The 19,665-nt window shown below is 43.3% G+C and overlaps 1 protein-coding gene across 5 annotated transcripts in view; it reads right to left on the reverse strand.

Moving 5' to 3' along the window:
• The window catches only part of LOC137559090 (leukemia inhibitory factor receptor-like), a 169,234-nt gene that overhangs the window by 57,360 nt on the left and 92,209 nt on the right, over positions 1 to 19,665 (reverse strand). For 3 of the 5 annotated variants that reach the window (XM_068271787.1, XM_068271788.1, XM_068271786.1), the window contains exon 4: positions 3,475 to 3,601. The exons of the other annotated variants lie outside the window; for them this stretch is intronic. In XM_068271787.1, the coding sequence (XP_068127888.1) occupies positions 3,475 to 3,601 (127 nt within the window). The remainder of the gene's footprint in view (positions 1 to 3,474; positions 3,602 to 19,665) is intronic. 5 annotated transcript variants of the gene reach the window in all.

Here is a 19,665-nt window from a genome sequence, read left to right on the forward strand (position 1 = left end):
GGTTGGTGGACATACATACATCCCTTTTCTGTGCTTATTCAGTCTTGTGTCGCTATTAGCAATCACTATCTCTTGCGATTGCTTTCCCACCTGATCTTCACGGTTGTGTGTTCATCGTCGCGGGTTGGCGACTAGATTGGTGAACACACATTCACCCTTTCGCTGTGCTCTCTCTCCTCAAGGGCTATCTTGCCCTGCTCGGTTGCAATTCGGACAATTCCCATCTGACATCTGTGGCAGTACAGAGGCTTGCTCCTCTGCACTCCACAGCTCCACCTGCCGGTGGGAATTTCCCTCTACTGGTGCTTTGCGCCAAAGCTGGGTTATCTCCTTTCATACGCTTGTGGAGGATTTCCGCCGTGTCAGTGCATGCCTTGTGCGCTGATCACGGAGATAATTCTACAATCGTTACAGTAATGTTTTGTAAAGAGGATGGTCCAAAATACCTTCAACCAGAATCCAGACTCTCATTGGAAGTGTTTAGAGGTTGTAATTTCTGCAAAAGGAGGATCTACTAAATTAATTTCATTTCTTTTTTGTGTGCCCAAATTTATGCACCTGCCTAATTTTGTTTAAACAATTATTGCACACTTTCTGTAAATCCAATAAACTTCATTTCACTTCTCAAATATCACTGTGTGTGTCTCCTATATGATATATTTAACTGTCATTTTTTATCGTGACAACCAACGATTTATACAGGAACGATTGACGATTAACAAGGTTGTCAAAACTTTTGCATCCCAATGTATATACTAAACCTGGTGCATCCATGGTGAAGGGGCATCTTGTGGATTATGCCCCCGTTCTACCCCATGCCTCCTTGTACCTCTTGTGTCTCCCTGTGTCCTCCTCTGTCCCCCTTGTGTCCTCCTGTGTCCCCATGTGACTGCCTCTGTCCTCCTTGTGTCTCCCTCTATGCCCCTTTGTGTCTCCCTTGTGTTTTCCTTTATGCCACTTTGTGTTCTCCTTTGTCCTCTCTTTGTCCCCCTGTGTCCGTCTCTGCAGTGGGCACAGTACAGGGAGTCCCCGACATTGTGGTGGGTTGGAGGTTCGTATTGGCAGGCGTTCAAAAGGCAGGAACTCCCTGCATTTGGACTAAAAGACGCAGTGACTTTTTCCCCCACTTTTGGGGGAGAAAAAGTGAGTCTTATTGTCCAAAAAATACAGTAATTGAATCCCACATCCTTTTGAAAGGCCCTTAAAGAAAACCTGAACTGAACATTAAAGGTCAAAATAAACATACACAAGTCATACTTACCTCCTGTGTAGTCTACTCCTCAATCTATTTGTCCTCTCCTGCGTCCTGTTTGTCCACTGTGATCAATGGAATTCTCCGTCCTCCATTTTGAAAATGGCCAATACACCATAACAGCTTTCTGGTCAGCACACAGTTAAACTGTAACATCGCCCACTTGAGCCATAGGAAAACATGGACACATCAGTTCTCCTCTCAGCTGTAACTGACAGCAACTGATATATAACTGACAGCAACTGATATATTTCAGTTCTGACAAAATGTTGTCAGAACTGGAAGGGATTATTGTAAGAAGAAAATGTTGAGCTTCTGAGAGGAACTGATGGCAATGTAACTATGTGATCTTCATTTGAAGTTACCTCATGTGTTTATTTTAAATAATTTTACTCAGTACAGGTTCTCTTTAAACATGCTACATTATAATTGGCTCAGGCAGCCCATAAAGACCACCTCTGCCGATATGCTTGCCGCTTGCCCTCCATTTGCCCTCCACCCTCTGCATTGCCACAGTATTGTGCATGCGCCTGTGCAGCCTCAGCCCAGCAAAGTCCTCTGAGGAATCGGGTCCTGAGCCCGGTGGGTGGCCTCCATACTGCATCTTTCCACAGTGATGTAAGCCTGATGTCTAGGTGATGTTTGCTGTGGGAGGAACAGTAAGCTGTGGCAGTAGGGAGGAAAAATTAACACTGAGCTGGGTTGAAAAAGAAGAGCAGAAAGGATTCACTTTTGGCATCACAGAGTAACAGTAAAGATGGAAACCAGCAGAAATATTGCTTTTCCCATAACATTTTTCCTAACTCTGATCTGACAGTGAACACTAAAAACATCAGGATATGTAGGCTAAATAAGTTATTTCCTTTTGGATGATTTTTGTATTTTTTTTTTCGGTATGTAAATATTATCCCATCTGGAAAGTTTGGCAGCTTTTTGTTAAAGTTCTGTTTGATCCCCTAGCCAGATCTAACCATTTTTGGAAAGCTGACAGTCCCGGCTTTCCTTTGTCAATGCGATACCCCATTCCCAAGTTAGTGGGGTTTGGGGGACGGTTGTCCCCTGCACTTTGCTGCAGAGAGCACAGTGAAATAGAGTCTCCTGCCCATGCCAGTAAGGCAGAGAGGAGATGAGGGTGCATAGCTTCGCTGCTCCTTCATCTGTAATGAAAGACCCAGGGCACTTGACATAAGTTTTGAAGACACAAATTTATGCTGCGAAGGAAGAAGAAGACCTCCTGGGTGTGCTGCTTATCATCATCATGTCGGGTTCATCCCGTACGGCGCCCGGATACTTAGAAGCTAATCTTCAGAGGCACTGCTGTTGACCTGAGGAGGCGGTTTTTACCGTGAGACGCGTTGTCTTGTGCAAAATAAAATCGTTGAAAGCAAAAACCCCAGTTTGTATACTTCCCGAAAGGGGACATCTAGAAGGTAGGATTACACCATTTATCACTAAGGGTTGTATCTACTATATAGATTGAATATATACTTACTTGTCACCGGGCACCTCCTACCTTTGCCATAAATCTATCTATAACCCCTTATCCTAGGGGTAGATCAATATCGGATTATTCTGATAAATCTAATTCTTTGGAGCAGCGACCAGGAACAGAGACGGTACTTCCCCACAGGCGTGAACGAGTGGTTGCCTCATTCAGCAACCTACTCTTGTGAGTATAAAATTTGTTATCTTATGCTATCTTCCCATACCCACTAACGTGCTGCACCAGATTGGGCTCCCGGACCCCTTGTGTTTTTTCACCCAATACCTCTACAATCCCGTACGTCTGTAATTGCACTTTCTACAGCCAGGTTCAGGGGACACCCCTCCTTCAAAACCCCATAACTTGGGAACTGAGCATCCTACCGACTCAGGACCCAGTGCAATCGAAAGCTGGGGCTTTCAGGTTTCCAAAAATGGTCAGATCTTCCTGGGGGAGCAAACAGAACTTTAACAAAAAGCTGCCAAACTTTCTAGATAGGATAATATCTACGTACCTTTTTTTTCATTAAAATATGGAGTTTCATCCCACTTTAAATATGGCAACTGCATGATTAGCAAATTATCACATTCTGTTTTTAATTACATTTTACATAGTCACGACATTTGGAAAGGGAGTTGTATTATGTGTATGGGTATAACTGGCAAAAGCACAGATAGGTATATTACCTGTGGATAACTGCCAGAAGCTAATATTTTCAAAATGTGCAGTAATCACTTACCACCACGTTTGATGCAGCTTGTACTGGATTGTGGACGATGAAGGGTAAGGTGACCAATTGCATTTCAGCATAAATAGTTTCCCACGCCTGTTAAAATTGGAATCACAAAAGAGCCTGCCCTGCCATTCTGTGCCAGCAAGAACATAGTTACTTTGTGATATAAAACATCCTGTGAGTTTGTCATACTCTTTTCAGTGCTTATTTTATCCAAGACAAAAAAAAATAATATTAAAGTGGATAATAATACACAGTAAATCTAGCTGCAAATCGCTTCAACAGTATATGATCATTTCTTCCTGTGATACAATGAGAGCAGCCGTATTCTGCTTGTTAACATTACACAGGCAATCTGCTCTGCATCTCCACCCCTCAGCCTGTGAAAACTCCACTCCCCTCTCCTCCTCTCTCCTCCCCTCTCCTCCCCCTTGCTCCTGAAATCTTGTGCATGCTTCAGCAAAAGCCTCTTCCTCCCCAGGCTGAGCTCCCATGAGCACTTGCAGCATGGGACTCAGAATGCCTAGGCGCTTGAGGAGCTGGGGGCTGGATACATTAATTTACATGCAATTAGGTAATAAATAAAATTAAAAAAGCACTTGGGGGGAAATGCCCAATAAACTATATGTAAGGGGCAGAAAAATGAAGGCAGCAAAGGTTTGTCTTGGATCCACTTTAACCGTTATATTATTTGGTCGCGTGTATCAAAAAAAGGCGCCTGGAAAAAAGGGCGCGAGATATAGCCGAAAGGATAGGTTGTAATGTACAACAATAATTTTCATTTATAGCTGGTAAACGAAAAATGTAGTGCTAAATCGGTTAACTAAACTGAAATTAAACGGCAAAATACCGTCTATAACAACAAACAAATTCTGTAATGAAACGTCAAATAGCGTCTATAACAAAAAAACAGTATTTACACTTGTATTAAGCATAGTAATACAATGGTAGATTTTACAGCTATTTTACTGCAATTATACCTAACTGTAGGCTCACACAGATCTCTCCCTAACCCTATCCCTAACCCCTAGGCCCCCTCTTTGTCTAAATATACATAATGTAATAAATTGTATATATTACATATATTGTGCTGTAACTACACCTAACCTTACTCTCACACAGAACCCTCCCTGTACCTATCCCTAACCCCTAGACACCCCCCTGGTGGTGCCTAACCCTAACCACCCCCCTGGTGGGGCGTAACCCTAAGACTCCCCTGGTGGTGCCTAACCCTAAGACCCCCCTGGTGGTGCCTAACCCTAAGACCCCCTGGTGGTGCCTAACCCTAAGACCCCCCTGGTGGTGCATAACCCTAAAACTCCCCTGGTGTTGTATATTGTACTGTAACTATACCTAACCCTACTCTCACACAGAACCCTCCCTGTACCTATCCTTAACCCCTAGACCCCCCTGGTGGTGCCTAACCCTAAGACCCCCTGGTGGTGCCTAACCCTAAAACTCCCCTGGTGGTGCCTAACCCTAAGACCCTCTTGGTGGTGCCTAACCCTAATCACCCCCCTGGTGGTGCCTAACCCTAACCACCCTCACTGCACAAACACCCTTACACACATATAAACAATAATATATATAATCCTTAAAATACCTCACTATAAATAACATGAATAGAAAAAATTATATATTTGTAATAGAATAGCCTTAAAATCATATACACATTAATAATATTATAAATAGAAAAAGGTGTGCATATATATATATATATATATATATATATATATATATATATATATATACACACCGTATTTTTCGCCGTATAAGACGCACTTTTTCTTCCCCAAAATGTTGGGGGAAAAGTGGGTGCGTCTTATGCGGCGAAGGTACGGATTTCGGGATGCAGAGGTGCGCAGGGAAGCACTATATACATTACCTGCTCCTGCCGCCGCGCTCCTGGCTCCAATCCTGGCTCCCCGATCCTCTTCTTCCATCTACCGCTGCCCGCTGCTGCCCCCGCCGAACATCGCTGGCCGGTCTTAATTAGCCGCAGGGATACGCTATCAGCACACCACGTGCCGGGGTCACGCATGCCGCCGAACGCTGGCCGGTCCTAATTAGCCGCGCAGGGATACACTATCAGCACACCACGTGCGCCGGGGTCACGCATACGCATGTGTGACCCGGCGCACGCTGATAGCGTATCCCTGCGCGGATAATTAGGACCGGCCAGCGTTGTAAGGCGGCATGCGTGACCCCGGCACGTGGTGTGCTGATAGCGTATCCATGCGGCTAAGACCGGCCAGCGATGTTCGGCGGGGGCAGCAGCGGGCAGCGGTAGATGGAAGAAGAGGATCGGGGAGCCAGGAGCGCGGCGGCAGGAGCAGGTAATGTATGTGTACCTGCACAGGGGGACACCGGCACTGGAGGACACACGGATAACGGGGCCACAGGCACAGGGGACGCTACCACAGGGGACACTGCTACAACAGGGGGACACTGCCACAACAGGGGAACACTGCCACAACAGGGGGACACTGCCACAGGGGACACTGGCACAATAGGGGACACTGCCACAGGGGACACTGCCACAACAGGGGGACACTGCCACAACAGGGGGACAATGCCACAACAGGGGGACGGGGGACACTGGCACAGGGGGCTGCAGGCAGAACAGGGGGACATGGCAGGCAGAACAGGGGGACACAGCAGGCACAGGGGGACACAGCAGGCAGAACAGGGGGACACAGCAGGCACAGGGGGACACAGCAGGCACAGGGGGACACAGCAGGCACAGGGAGACACAGCACAGGGGGACACAGCAGGCACAGGGGGACACAGCACATAACACTGTCCCCATATGTGGTGTAATAGTATGTAATGGAACTGGAAAGGGGGAGGTAAAAAGTCCTTAAGACACCCCTGCATCATAGACACACCTAGGTTTAGTTTTTTCTTTTTTTCCAGATTTTTGCCCTCTAAATCTGGGTGCGTCTTATATGCCGGAGCGTCTTATACGGCGAAAAATACGGTACGTATATATATATATATATATATATATATATATATATATATATATATATATATATATATATATATATATATATATTCACACACACAGAGGGTACTGCAGCACACAACAGGAAAACAGTGACAAGGGCTCTTGGTTACGCTTTAACGCGTTTAAGCTCATCAACTGCGCCAAAGTGTCCCCGATCTGGTGAGTCCTACTCTAACCAGGCAAAAATTCTAGTTTTTATCAGCGTTCTAATGGGAACCATGCCAAAAGCCCAGGGGTCAGCTAAATGGGAGAAATGAAATTAAAAACACCTCACCTTCTACTAGCTACTAACTGAACTATGAGCACCGCTCATTTATATGCTTAACTGTGCTACGCGTTAAAGCGTAACCAAGAGCCCCTGTCACTGTTTTCCTGTTGTGTGCTGCAGTACCCTCTGTATTTATATATTTCTTATGGAGACTGGGGTTCTCCAGTGCTGCGTGCATGCTTTGCATAGTATTGCATAAAATTTGGTTTGTGCTCCTCATCCCTCGGCTTATATTATTTTCCCCTGTGAGCGTGCATAACCACGCCCACCTCTAGCACAGTTAAGCATATAAATGAGCAGTGCTCATAGTTCAGTTAGTAGCTAGTAGAAGGTGAGGTGTTTTTAATTTCTCCCATTTAGCTGACCCCTGGGCTTTTGGCATGGTTCCCACTAGAACGCTGATAAATACTAGCATTTTTGCCTGGTTAGAGTAGGACTCACCAGATCGGGGACACTTTGGCGCAGTTGGTTACGCTTTAACGCATTTAAGCTCACCAAGAGCCCCTGTCACTGTTTTCCTGTTGTGTAAGGCAGTACCCTCTGTATTTATATATTTCTTATGGAGACTGGGGTTCTCCAGTGCTGGGTGCATGCTTTGCATAGCATTGCATAAAATGTGGTTTGTGCTGCTCATCCCTCGGCATATATATATATATATATATATATATATATATATATATATATATATATATATACACATATAAATATACATATACAGTACAGACCAAAAGTTTGGGCACACCTTCTCACTCAAAGAGTTTTCTTCATTTTCATGACTGTGAACATTGTAGATGCACACTGAAGGCATCCAAACTATGAATTAGCACTTGTAGAAGTATAGTACATAACCAAAAAGTGTGAAACAACTGAAAATATGTCATATTCTAGGTTCTTCAAAGTAGCCACCTTTTGCTTTGATTACTGCTTTGCACACTCTTGGCATTCTCTTGATGAGCTTCAAAAGGTAGTCACCTGAAATGGTCTGCCAACAGTCTTGAAGGAGTTCCCAGAGATGCTTAGCATTTGTTGGCCCTTTTGCCTTCACTCTGCTCACCCCAAACCATCTCAATTGGGTTCAGGTCTGGTGATTGTGGAGGCCAGGTCATCTGGCACAGCACCCTGGTCAAATAGCCTTTACACAGCCTGGAGGTGTGTTTGGGTTCATTGTCCTGTTGAAAAATAAATGATGATCCAACTAAACGCACACCGGATGGAATAGCATGCCGCTGCAAGATGCTGTGGTGGTCATGCTGGTTCAGTATGCCTTCAATTTTGAATAAATCCCCAACAGTGTCACTAGCAAAGCACCCCCACACCATCACACCTCCTCCTCCATGCTTCACGGTGGGAACCAGGCATGTAGAGACCATCCGTTCACCTTTTCTAAGTCACACAAAGACATGATGGTTGGAACCAAAAATCTCAAATTTGGACTCATCAGACCAAAGCACAGATTTCCACTGGTCTAATGTCCATTCCTTGTGTTCTTTAGCCCAAACAAGTCTCTTCTGCTTGTTGCCTGTCCTTAGCAGTGGTTTCCTAGCAGATATTCTACCATGAAGGCTTGATTCACACAGTCTCCTCTTAACAGTTGTTCTAGAGATGTGTCTGCTGCTAGAACTCTGTGTGACATTGACCTGGTCGATGAACTTATCCTCCGCAGCAGAGGTGACTCTTGGTCTTCCTTTCCGCATGTGAGCCAGTTTCTTTGTAGCGTTTGATGGTTTTTTAGACTGCACTTGGGGACACTTTCAAAGTTTTCCCAATTTTTCAGACTGACTGACCTTCATTTCTTAAAGTAATGATGGCCACTCGTTTTTCTTTACTTAGCTGCTTTTTTCTTGCCATAATACACATTCTAACAGTCTATTCAGTAGGACTATCAGCTGTGTATCCACCTGACTTCTCCACAATGCAATTGATAGTCCCATCCCCATTTATAAGCCAAGAAATGCCACTTATTAAACCTGACAGGGCACACCTGTAAAGTGAAAACCATTTCAGGTGACTACCTCTTGAAGCTCATCAAGAGAATGCCAAGAGTGTGCAAAGCAGTAATCAAAGCAAAAGGTGGCTACTTTGAAGAACCTAGAATATGACATATTTTCAGTTGTTTCACACTTTTTGGTTATGTACTATACTTCCACATGTGTTAATTAAAAGTTTGGATGCCTTCAGTGTGGATCTACAACGTTCATAGTCATGAAAATGAAGAAAACTCTTTGAATGAGAAGGTGTCTCCAAACTATTGGTCTGTACTGTATATATGTATATATATATATATATATATATATATATATATATATATATATATATATATATATATATATATATACAGTATATATATATATTCATACACAGTATATATAATGGAATAAATAGCCTTACAACCACGTACGCATTAGAATTCTTAAAATAATGGTAATATTAAAAGCGATATATTAGTAAGTCAATAAAACTATAATCAACGCATTATAAGTGTGAATAACAAAGTTAATACTAAAAGCGATGTATTTCTAATAGAATAAGGTTGAAAACAATATTTAAGCATTATACGTATGAAAACAAATTTTAAATGACAAAATAAGTGTAAACGAAAATTTACTTGTTACAGTCCTGTAAGCGAAATTTAAACCCGGGAAAATAAGTTAAAGCTCCTATAAGCGAAATTTAAAAACGAAAAATAAGTATAACACATAGTCAAAATGAACTTGTAAACAATCTTTGTTATAAACCTTATGTTGCAAACTAAAACTTTCCCTGCAACCGCTATTTCTCGGGCGCCCTTTTTTCCTGTCGGGCGCCGAATAGCCGATATTTTGCATTGCAGTCTATGGCGGCGCTCTTTTTGTCCACTAGCCATTTGCGCCCTTTTTTACTAGCCCGATTTGGTCAATGTGGGGGACTTTTTACTGTAACTAATGGTACCAACACTAATGTTAACAAAACCAAAAAAATCACCCTAAAAAGGTGGCTTTACATGAAACAATAAAAAAAATTGATTTTTACGGCAATCGTTTGTACAGAAACATAAAAATCTTTTTTTTTTTTTTGCTTTTTTTTTTTTTAACTCCAGTGAAAAATCAGATCATAATTCCTGTTTTTTTGTTTTTTTTTGCAATCTTTCTTGATCAGAAGTGGCAGAAATTTCTGATCAATTTATTGCAGATTTATTGCAGGATTGCATGGTGTGTGGTCGATTGACAATTTCTTAATGTAATTAATTCAAATGTTACAATCAATCAGAAACATTGATTGTAAATCTTGAATTGAAAAGAAATTGAAAAAATTGTATGGTGTGTGACTGCCCTAAGGGCCCATTTGCACTACATTTTTTTCTGCACATGGAAAACCGCAATAGAACGCATGGTACATGAAAGCGTATGGGATATTTTCCCTTCCATGCAAATTTCAAATGCATGAAAAAAACTGACCGTTCTATCTCTCAATGTAAATGGCTTAAACACCCCAAACAAAAGAACTTTGGTCTTTGACTTTCTCAAAAAAGAAAAAGCCCAATTTGCATTTCTACAAGAGACACATTTCAGAGAAACTCATATACTTTGGCAAAGACTACCCACTTGTGTATCATGCCACTTCACCTTCCACTAAAACAAAAGGTGTTTCCATATTCATCCATAAAAATGTTCCATTTGAAACCCTCAGTGACCCTGAAGAAGAGTCTTGTTTGTGAGGGACAAAGTCAACAATAGACTTCGCACACTAGCCACTGTTTACGCCACAAACAGACAACAGCCTTCATTTATTGCCACCACTCTACACAAATTGTCAAATTTTCTTCGGGTATACTTATCTTAGGAGGGGATTTTAACATTCCACTTCAACCATTAACAGATTGCTCCAATGGGACTCCTACCATCTCCTATACAGCCTTAACATTTATTAGATCCAGTCTACAAAAACTTACACTCATGGATCCCTGGCAGATACAACATCCAAAGGAAAAGGACTTCACCTTTTTCTCCTCTCTACATCAGAAATACTCCTGCATAGTTTATTTTTTGTTGCACAAAGAGACTTGACATTTGTTTCTAGTTCCTCTATAAGAACCAAGACCATTTCGGATCACTCTCACATTTCTCTAATACTGAAATTCCCTGAAAGAGTAAATAAGACATGGTGTTGGAGACTCAATCAATACTTACTCTCAGATAAGACTAGGCTGACTAAAATGTAATCTGATTTGAAACCTTTTTCACAGACCAAGCTAATTCTGATACCCCCAAACTGAGAATTTGGGAAGCACACAAACCTGTGATTAGAGGTCGATTAATACAGTTGGGAGCTAGATTAAAAAGGGAGAAAGAGGAGGGTATCACTAAACTTTCTGATGATATCAGCAAATTGGAGAAAACACACAAACTCACTCTTGCTTCCCAAACTTTAACAGAACTCACCAAATGCAGAGCCAAACTAGCTAAATTACTCTCTGTTGAAGCTAAAAGGAAAGTGATGGCAAGCAAAAAAATATTATACGAAATGGGAAACAAGAGTGGGAAATATTTAGCGAGAACCCTACCACAAAAAATGCTCCAATCTCACATATCCATTGTTGACCCCAAGCAACAAAACTTGTCAAGATCGGAAGATATTGTTGAGGAATTTCGTAAATTCTACAACTCACTATACAACCTACAAAATGACCAACCAGATAAAAGACCACACCCTAAAAGAACAGCTAAAATCACAGACTATCTCACAAAACAGTCCACACCACTCCTCTCTAATGAGGATTTCAAAGAGTTGGAAGCACCTATTACCACAGACGAATTTCTGATGGCAGTCAAATCTTTAAAACCTGGTAAGGCACCAGGCCCAGATGGGTTTTCAGCACAGTATTATAAAGCATTTGCCTCCATCTTGGCCCCTGCCTTTACAGCAGCTTTCAACTCTTTGACACCGTCAACTACACCTCCTTCTTCTCAGTTTCTTGAGGCACACATCACTGTGATCCCCAAACCTGGGTAGGATGCCAAGTCTTGTTCAAACTACAGACCCATTTCCTTGCTAAATGTCGATGCTAAGTTGCTGGCTAAGATCTTGTCACTTATATTGCTTCATTTCATTGCTGACTATATCAAACCAGACCAGACATGCTTTGTCCCTGGGCGAGAAGCTAAAGACAATGTAATGAGAGCGGTTGGAGTTATAGCTCTGGCCAAGAAACGTGCAATCAAGACCTTAATCCTTTCAACAGATGCTGAAAAGGCATTTGACAGGGTGGCATGGGATTTTTCCAGAGCTGCCCTGTCTTGCCTAGGTCTAGGCCCTAAAATTAGAAATTGGATAGATTTACTATACTCAAACCCCTCAGCAAGAGTAAAGGCTAATGGCCTGCTCTCATCTCCTTTCACCATTTCTAATTGGACCAGGCAGGGGTGTCCTTTATCACCTCTGATCTATATTATCACACTGGAACCATTTTTAAATGCAATTAGAGCTGATCTTTCCATCAAGGGAGTAAAGACAGGTCACACAAACCATGTAGTCGCAGCCTTCGCAGATGATCTCCTTTTTTTCTTACAAAACCCTCTCATCTCCCTTCCCAATTTAATGAAACAATTCGAAGATTTTGGATACCTCTCCAACCTAAACAATAATTTTCATAAATCTAGAGTCCTTATATGGTAGAGGAAGAAAGCCCTTAAACAATAGCACCTCCCACAGCAAAATTTGAAAAAGTATAACAAAAATCTTTATTCAACATTGGGTATATTAATAATCACAGTATCATATAATATATTGTATAATGATCCCAGGATCTTGTCCTCTGAGGGGATTCCTTGTTCCCTGCTGTGCTGCTGAGATTGACTTTACCATTTCTGGGCTAAGTATCTCCTATTTTTTGCACTACTCCACTTTATGCTCTTTTTCCTATGGGCTGCTCCTCTGCCTTAATTTTTTACTAGGCATCTTATCACTAGTAATACTGTATACTTGGATAGCAATTGTGCACTTTATTTCATTATCTTATATATGCGATATTTATTCGTGTGGGTTTTTTTTTTTATTGCACAGGTGTTGTTTATTGGTCCTGCATCACATTAGGTTGTATACTGAACCCGGGTTCTCCCCCTGTTGGGCTCAATATTGAGCCTACTGTGGGGTTTTATATCTGACAGCAGCATTGTGTCATTATACAATATATTGCATTTAGAGTGATTGTTTCATATGCAGCAGGGATCATGTTGGAATATTTGCTTGGTTTTTAAATGGTTTTATTCTTAATTGAATCATCAGTACTGTGATTATTAATATACCCAATGTTGAATAAAGATTTTTGTTATACTTTTTCAAATTTTGCTGTGGGAGGTGCTATTGTTTAAGGGCTTTCTTCCTCTACCATATAATTGCTTTTGTTTGGAGCCCTAGCACACACAGTTATTTGGTTGAGGTGTTGCAGACACTCCCTAGAAACTATCTATCAAATCTAGAGTCCTTAACATTTCCCTAGATGCAAAAACAGTAGAACATTGCCAATCCCAATTCGCATTCTCCTGGTCTAGGATATCACTTAAATACCTAGGAGTTTAAATTCCACATAATCTACATGACATTTTCAGTATTAACTACGCTACACTTGGCGCAAATATTAAATTAGAACTCATAACATGGGGCTTAAAAAAAACACCTCTTGTGGTTTGGGAGAATAACTTCAGTATAGATGACCCTCCTCCCCAAGTTTTTATACTTAAGTCAATGCCTTCTAATTGATCTTCCTAAGACCTTTATTAAGAATCTACAATCTGAAATCAACAAATTTGTTTGTGGGCACAAACCACCACACATTAAACATACAACACTCATTCTCCCCAAAGACTTGGGTGGAATGGGCCTACCAGACCTTCAAACATACCATCAGGCATCACAACTTTGTAGAGTAATACAATGGGCCAATCTAATTTCTCCCAAATTATGGGTGTAACTTGAACAGGAGATTGCGGGTAACTTGGCGTCGACACTAGGTTGGTCAGATACCCAAATAGATTTAAGGAAACAGTGGGATCATCCATTAATAGATGCTTCCATTAAATCTACGAGAAGAGCTCTCCCAAACAGGGGCTTGGCATCCTTCCCAGGAAAACTTACTCCATTGGTTAACAACCCTAACTTTGCACCATCTCAAGACATACCCTTTCTGCACAACTGGCAAGGAACTGGTTGTCCCAGAGTTCTAGATTTCACTTCCAAAGGAGTAGTAAAAACCAGAGAAGAAATCAATTGCATGCAAACTAATATCCAGCTGTCCCAATGGCATTACCTACAAATTAACAATTTTTTCCATTCTCTTAATGGTATAATAGACTGGTCCAAACCTTTATCCCAATTTAAACGTCTTATACTAAATAAAGGCCCTCATCGCCACATGATCTCCCAACTATACCAGCTATTACTTACAGAACCCCAACCTCAGAAACTTAGATTTCAGGAGGAATGGGAGAGTGATCTTGGAAATGAATTTAGTGAAGACCAATGGCATAAAATTCTTATCTTAAATCATAAGGGATCCATGAGTGTAAACACTCAGGAAACAGGATATACGATAATAACTAGATGGTACAGAACTCCCAAAAAACTTCACAAGATGTTTCCAAATACCTCACCTTGCTGTTGGAGATGTGGCTCATCTGATGGTTCATTCTTACATATCTTCTGGTCATGCCAAATTATTCACAGGTTATTATTATTATTATTTAGTATTTATATAGCGCCAACATCTTCCGCAGCGCTGTACAGAGTATATTGTCTTGTCACTAACTGTCCCTCAGAGGGGCTCACAATCTAGTCCCTCCCATAGTCATATGTCTATGTATGTATCGTAGTCTAGGGCCAATTTTTGGGGGGAAGCCAATTAACCTATGTGTATGTTTTTGGGGATGTGGGAGGAAACCGGAGTACCCGGAGGAAACCCACGCAGACACGGGGAGAACATACAAACTCCTTGCACATGTTGACCTGGCAGGGATTTGAACCGGGGACCCAGCGCTTGCAAGGCAAGAGCGCTAACCACTACACCACCGTGCTGCCCATGGTTCATAATCTCATCGAAAAAATTACCACTGGTAGACTTCCTATGACCCCTGGGACCTTTCTGCTTCATGACACCACTGACTCGATTAAAACATACAAGAAATCCCTAACTCTCCACCTGGTGAATGCAGCTAGATCTCTAGTCCCGACCTTTTGGAAGATGTAATGATCTGCTCAGCTGCCTGTGCAGGCAGGCAGCTTTTTGACCATTGTTTAGGTTTGCATGCTGCAGGACTCTGGAAAGAAGAGCTTCTGTCAGTTTTGCAGCTTGTGCTTGCTGAGGAATTTGCATACGTTGTCATGCAAATTGCCTGGCCACATTCATTGGAGGCGTGTACTATAAGTACTATGTGTTTCCCACAATGCTTGGCTGGTCATAAGGAGTCTTCCTGTGAAACACTCTGGAGAGTGTCAGCCATGCTCTTTGTTTGAAGATCAGCTTAGAGTAATTCCTGGAAACTGTGCTAGGCAGGTTCCCTAGTGCAGTTAGGATTGTTTATCTGTTTGTTTGTTCTGTTGCTATTGTCCTGTCCCAGCTGTGGTCGACAGGAAATGGTTCTGATCTCTGTTCTTGGAGTATAGCTGGTGCAGCGGTTGCTACCAGCTATCTCTTCTGATCTGTCTCACTTGGATCGCGCTGGCATCTTGCGCTAGCGCTGTGGATCCTTCTGTTCTGCTACTCTGTACCTGGATCGCGCTAGTCACTTTCGCTAGTGCTGTGGATCCTTCTGTTCTGCTACTCTGTACCTGGATCGCGCTAGTCACTTTCGCTAGTGCTGTGGATCCTTCTGTTCTGCCTCCCTGGATTGCACTAAGCATCCTGCGCTAGTGCTGTGGATCCTTCTGTTCTGCTACTCTGTACCTGGATCACACTCGCTTCGCGCTAGTGCTGTGGATCCTTCTGTTCTGTCTTCCTGGATCGCGCTAGCCACTTTCGCTAGTGCTGTGGATCCTATCTCTCGCTTGTCCCTGTTTTCGTGTGTCTGTCTTGTCTGCTACGACCGCTTGCTGGAGGCTCGGTGAGGTAACCGTTAAGCAAGCGTTCGCGTCCTCTGTTTCATGTTTGTCTGTCGATGGTTAGTTAGGCGTGCTTGTCTCTATTGTGCTTATCACGTGGAGACCGCGCATAACCGCGTGCACTGTTGCGAATGAGTGCGGTGTTCGCGGTTAGCTAGTGTTTGTTATTTTCCGCATCTCCTCATTGTATGATTTGCTGTGCCCGCGCTAGTCACTTTCGCTAGTGCTGTGGATCCTTCTGTTCTGCCTCCCTGGATCGCACTAAGCATCCTGCGCTAGTGCTGTGGATCCTTCTGTTCTGCTACTCTGTACCTGGATCACACTCGCTTCGCGCTAGTGCTGTGGATCCTTCTGTTCTGTCTTCCTGGATCGCGCTAGCCACTTTCGCTATGATTTGCTGTGCCTTTGCTATCCTCGTATTCTGTTCTGATCTGCCTTGTGTCACTTCTGGCAATCGCCTTTCTTGCGGTTGCGTTTCTGTTTCGTATCTGCTGTTGTGTGTGCGCGGTCGCGGGGTGGCGACTAGATTGGCGCACACACATACAATCTGTCCCTTTGCTCGTTCTCATTCGCAATCGCTTCTCTTGCGATTGCGTTCTGCACTTCGTACAATTCCTGTCTGGCATTTGTGGAGGTACAGAGGATTGGTTCCTCTGCACTCCCCAGCGCCATCTGCCGACAGGAATTTCCCTCTACGGGTGCGTAGCACCTTTTGCTGGGTGCCTGCAACTATACACTTGTGGAGGATTTCCACCGTATCAGCGCACGCGTTGTGCGCTGCTCACGGAGAAAGTTCCACAATCGTTACAGTATGACCAGCCACACCCAAAACCCCAGTGTAGACGGAATTTATGATTTGTACGATTTTGTCGAGTTTGGGTACTGTGTCTTTAAGAGCTTTAAAAGGCTAAATTCAGAGACCAAGGCGGAATTTCTTTCTGAATGTGTGAGGTTTTGCCTGAATCCCACCTTTCAGATTTCTGATCCGTCCACATCGGCTCTTCTGTTTGCCTATGTGCTCTTAAAAGACGATTTGTTCACCTGTGCATATGATGTGCTAAAAACCAATTCTTGGAATGATAATCTGTATCAGTTTCTTGCAGTGATATTCTCTCACTGGTTTAAACTGCCTGGCTTACCACCTGTTCTGATTGAGTGTGTAGCTGCTGATAAGTCAGCTGATCTTTCCCTTCCATGCAAAACCTTTCAGTATGACAATCAGTTCAATGTGTCTGTTGCCACTTCAGGTTTTAAACAGCAGACATGCAAAGTTGCAAAAAAGGGAAAAACTAAAAAGCGCAAGCATCTGAATAAAACACTCCCTAATGATGTGTATAATGATGTTGCTCAATCTCCAGTTTTTTTGCCCCAATCCAAAGCTTATGTGGATCCTGCTATAGGTAGGATCGCACACTATATTAAAGCAGTTAAAAAATCTGTTCTTGTTCCTGAACTCCACCCATATGGAGATTATCTGGATACTGGCCTGTTTGAACCCCCATTTGCTTCGTGGGATGTTGGGGCCTTGCTGGAGGAATTCGATTTTGATTGGAAAGCCTTTTGCGATTTTTACATCGCAAAAAGCAAGGATGTCTTGGATGCTTGTCTCGATTCTATGTACCTTCTGATTGATTCCGATGAATGTGACAAGGATGATGTGGATCTGGTGATCTATGTGTGGCAGACGATTTTGGATGAGTTGCACACACACCAACCAATTGATTCCAATAAAGAGACATCGTTGTCGGATGATTGTTCCTGCCTTTCTGGGGTAAAGCATGAGAGTCTTGACTTTGTGCAATCTGAAATGAATGAGTGTGCTGCTGTGGTTGATTCCTGTGCGAATCCTGAAGAATTCTCTCCTGACAGTGTGCAGTTTGAATCTGTGCGATCTGATGCCTGTTTCTCGGATGTTCCTGCAGATTGTGATCGGCATGAGTCTGCCGGTTTCCTCAAGGATGTGTGGGATCCTTTGTCATTTAGTAACAGATCTTTGAGATCTTCCGTCTGTGACCCTGCTATGGGGAAAATTTCTCGACTATGCAGCGTCAAAAGTAAAATTAATATGCCTAATAAAGTTTATCCTGTTGATGTCACTATTTCTTCTGCAAATGAGTCTCTGTCTTACCCTGTTCACGCCTGTAAGGATCCGTTGCCTGATGACAGTTGCTCCAGTGTTTCGGTCCTAGATGCCTTGCAGTCTGCTCCGCAGATCGCGGAGGTTTGCGCTATGGAAGCATCCGTTTCACAACCTAAAGTGAGTTTTGATTCGCAGGTTTTGCGTTCTGACTCCTCGGATTCGACATTGTTAGCCGAATCTAAGAGTGAGACAGCGCTTCGGTTTTGCGAATCTGATGCTGAACCTTCTTTGTCTTGTTCAGAGACGCTTTCTCTGAACCTGCCCTGTACCATGAATGAAAACATGTTTTCCTTTCACACTGACGTTTGTGAGACCCTTTCTTGCTCTGAGGGAAGTGCTGATTCTGCACCCTGTACTCTGGATGAGTCAATGTGGCCTTGCTTAGAATCCCCTGCAGTGTCCCTAGAGGCTCGTCTAGGTATTGCCACTATACTCACCTGTTTTTCTGCAGTTTTGGAGTTACAAGCTAGTTTGACTGCCACACAGAATTCTGGGTACAGTGAGAATGAAGTTAGGGAGTCAGTGTGTGTTCCAGTAAATATTCCTGTACATCCCGCTAATTATGATGAAGTTCAGTCTCAGGTTATGGTGGAACCATTCCTGGGACATCTGCCCTGCCTGCAGGAGGTATTTAATGTTCAGCCCTGTAACATGGATACTTCAGAATCCTGCTTAGAAAACCAGAACATCAAACAAGACCTCAGGAACATTATTTTCCAGGAGGTCTCCGAGTTCCTCCCAAAGGGTGCAGAACTTGTAGGAGATGTCTCCTGCCCCCCAAGTCCTTCTGAGGTGTTGCCCTCTTCCGTGGGCATTGCTGCCTTGCTGGCTACCTTTTCAGCTCTGGTGGAGCTTCAGTCATGGGTAGTCAATGATGAATTTCTGTCAGATACCATTACAGTCATTGAGATCTCTAAGCCTGAGACCGAGTCTTCTTTTGAAATACCAGTACCTGTGACCTCTACTCGTGATGATTTTCTGCCCGGTCCTGGTTTTGGTCTGGTCGTGCCGGACTCTGAGGTTGGCAGTTCCCCGACGTGTCCTGAGGTTTCTCCTGTGCTGGTGTACCCCAGTGTGCTCTGTGACCCAAAAAGCCCAAGTGTGCCTCGGTTACCAGCGTTCTCAGATGCTTCCTCGGTGGAGACATGTTCTGATTTAGCCTGCCTGCTTGCATGCCCAGAAGTGGTCCCTGAAAGTCCTGATATTGATGGGTGTCCTGCTAATTCCGAATCTGGAACTGTCATAGGTTCCATGGGGGTGCTTGGTAGCTCTCCATGTGGGCCTGGTGAGCGTTCTGGCTTCTTGGAATCTCTGCGGAGCTTCAAGGCGTTCTGGGAGATTCCGAGAGAAGTTTTGCTTGGTACCCTGAATACGATCAACAGCGGCTTTTGTTTTGAAAGAGACACTTCGAACAGGTTTTGTGGCAGATTTGGTATTTTCGGACGCTCCTTGGAAGGTGGTGGGTATTGTCTGGAGGGTGTCGATGGCTTCTTCTCTGGTATCCACAGTCCTGATGGGTGTTACGCTGAGACTTGTAGTGCTGATGGGCATGTTTCGGTGGCTTCTGTTTACGATGAGGTCGGTTTCGGGTGGACTGACTCTGGAATTGGACCTTGTCGGGCGGTCCCGACCTTCATGAGTCTTCTGTTAAAGTGGTTTGGAGATATCAGTTTTGAGGGTCGTCTGGAATTCAACCCTGGAGGGGGGGGG

Source organism: Hyperolius riggenbachi, chromosome 1 (assembly GCF_040937935.1).
Source record: "Hyperolius riggenbachi isolate aHypRig1 chromosome 1, aHypRig1.pri, whole genome shotgun sequence".
NCBI lineage: Eukaryota > Metazoa > Chordata > Amphibia > Anura > Hyperoliidae > Hyperolius > Hyperolius riggenbachi.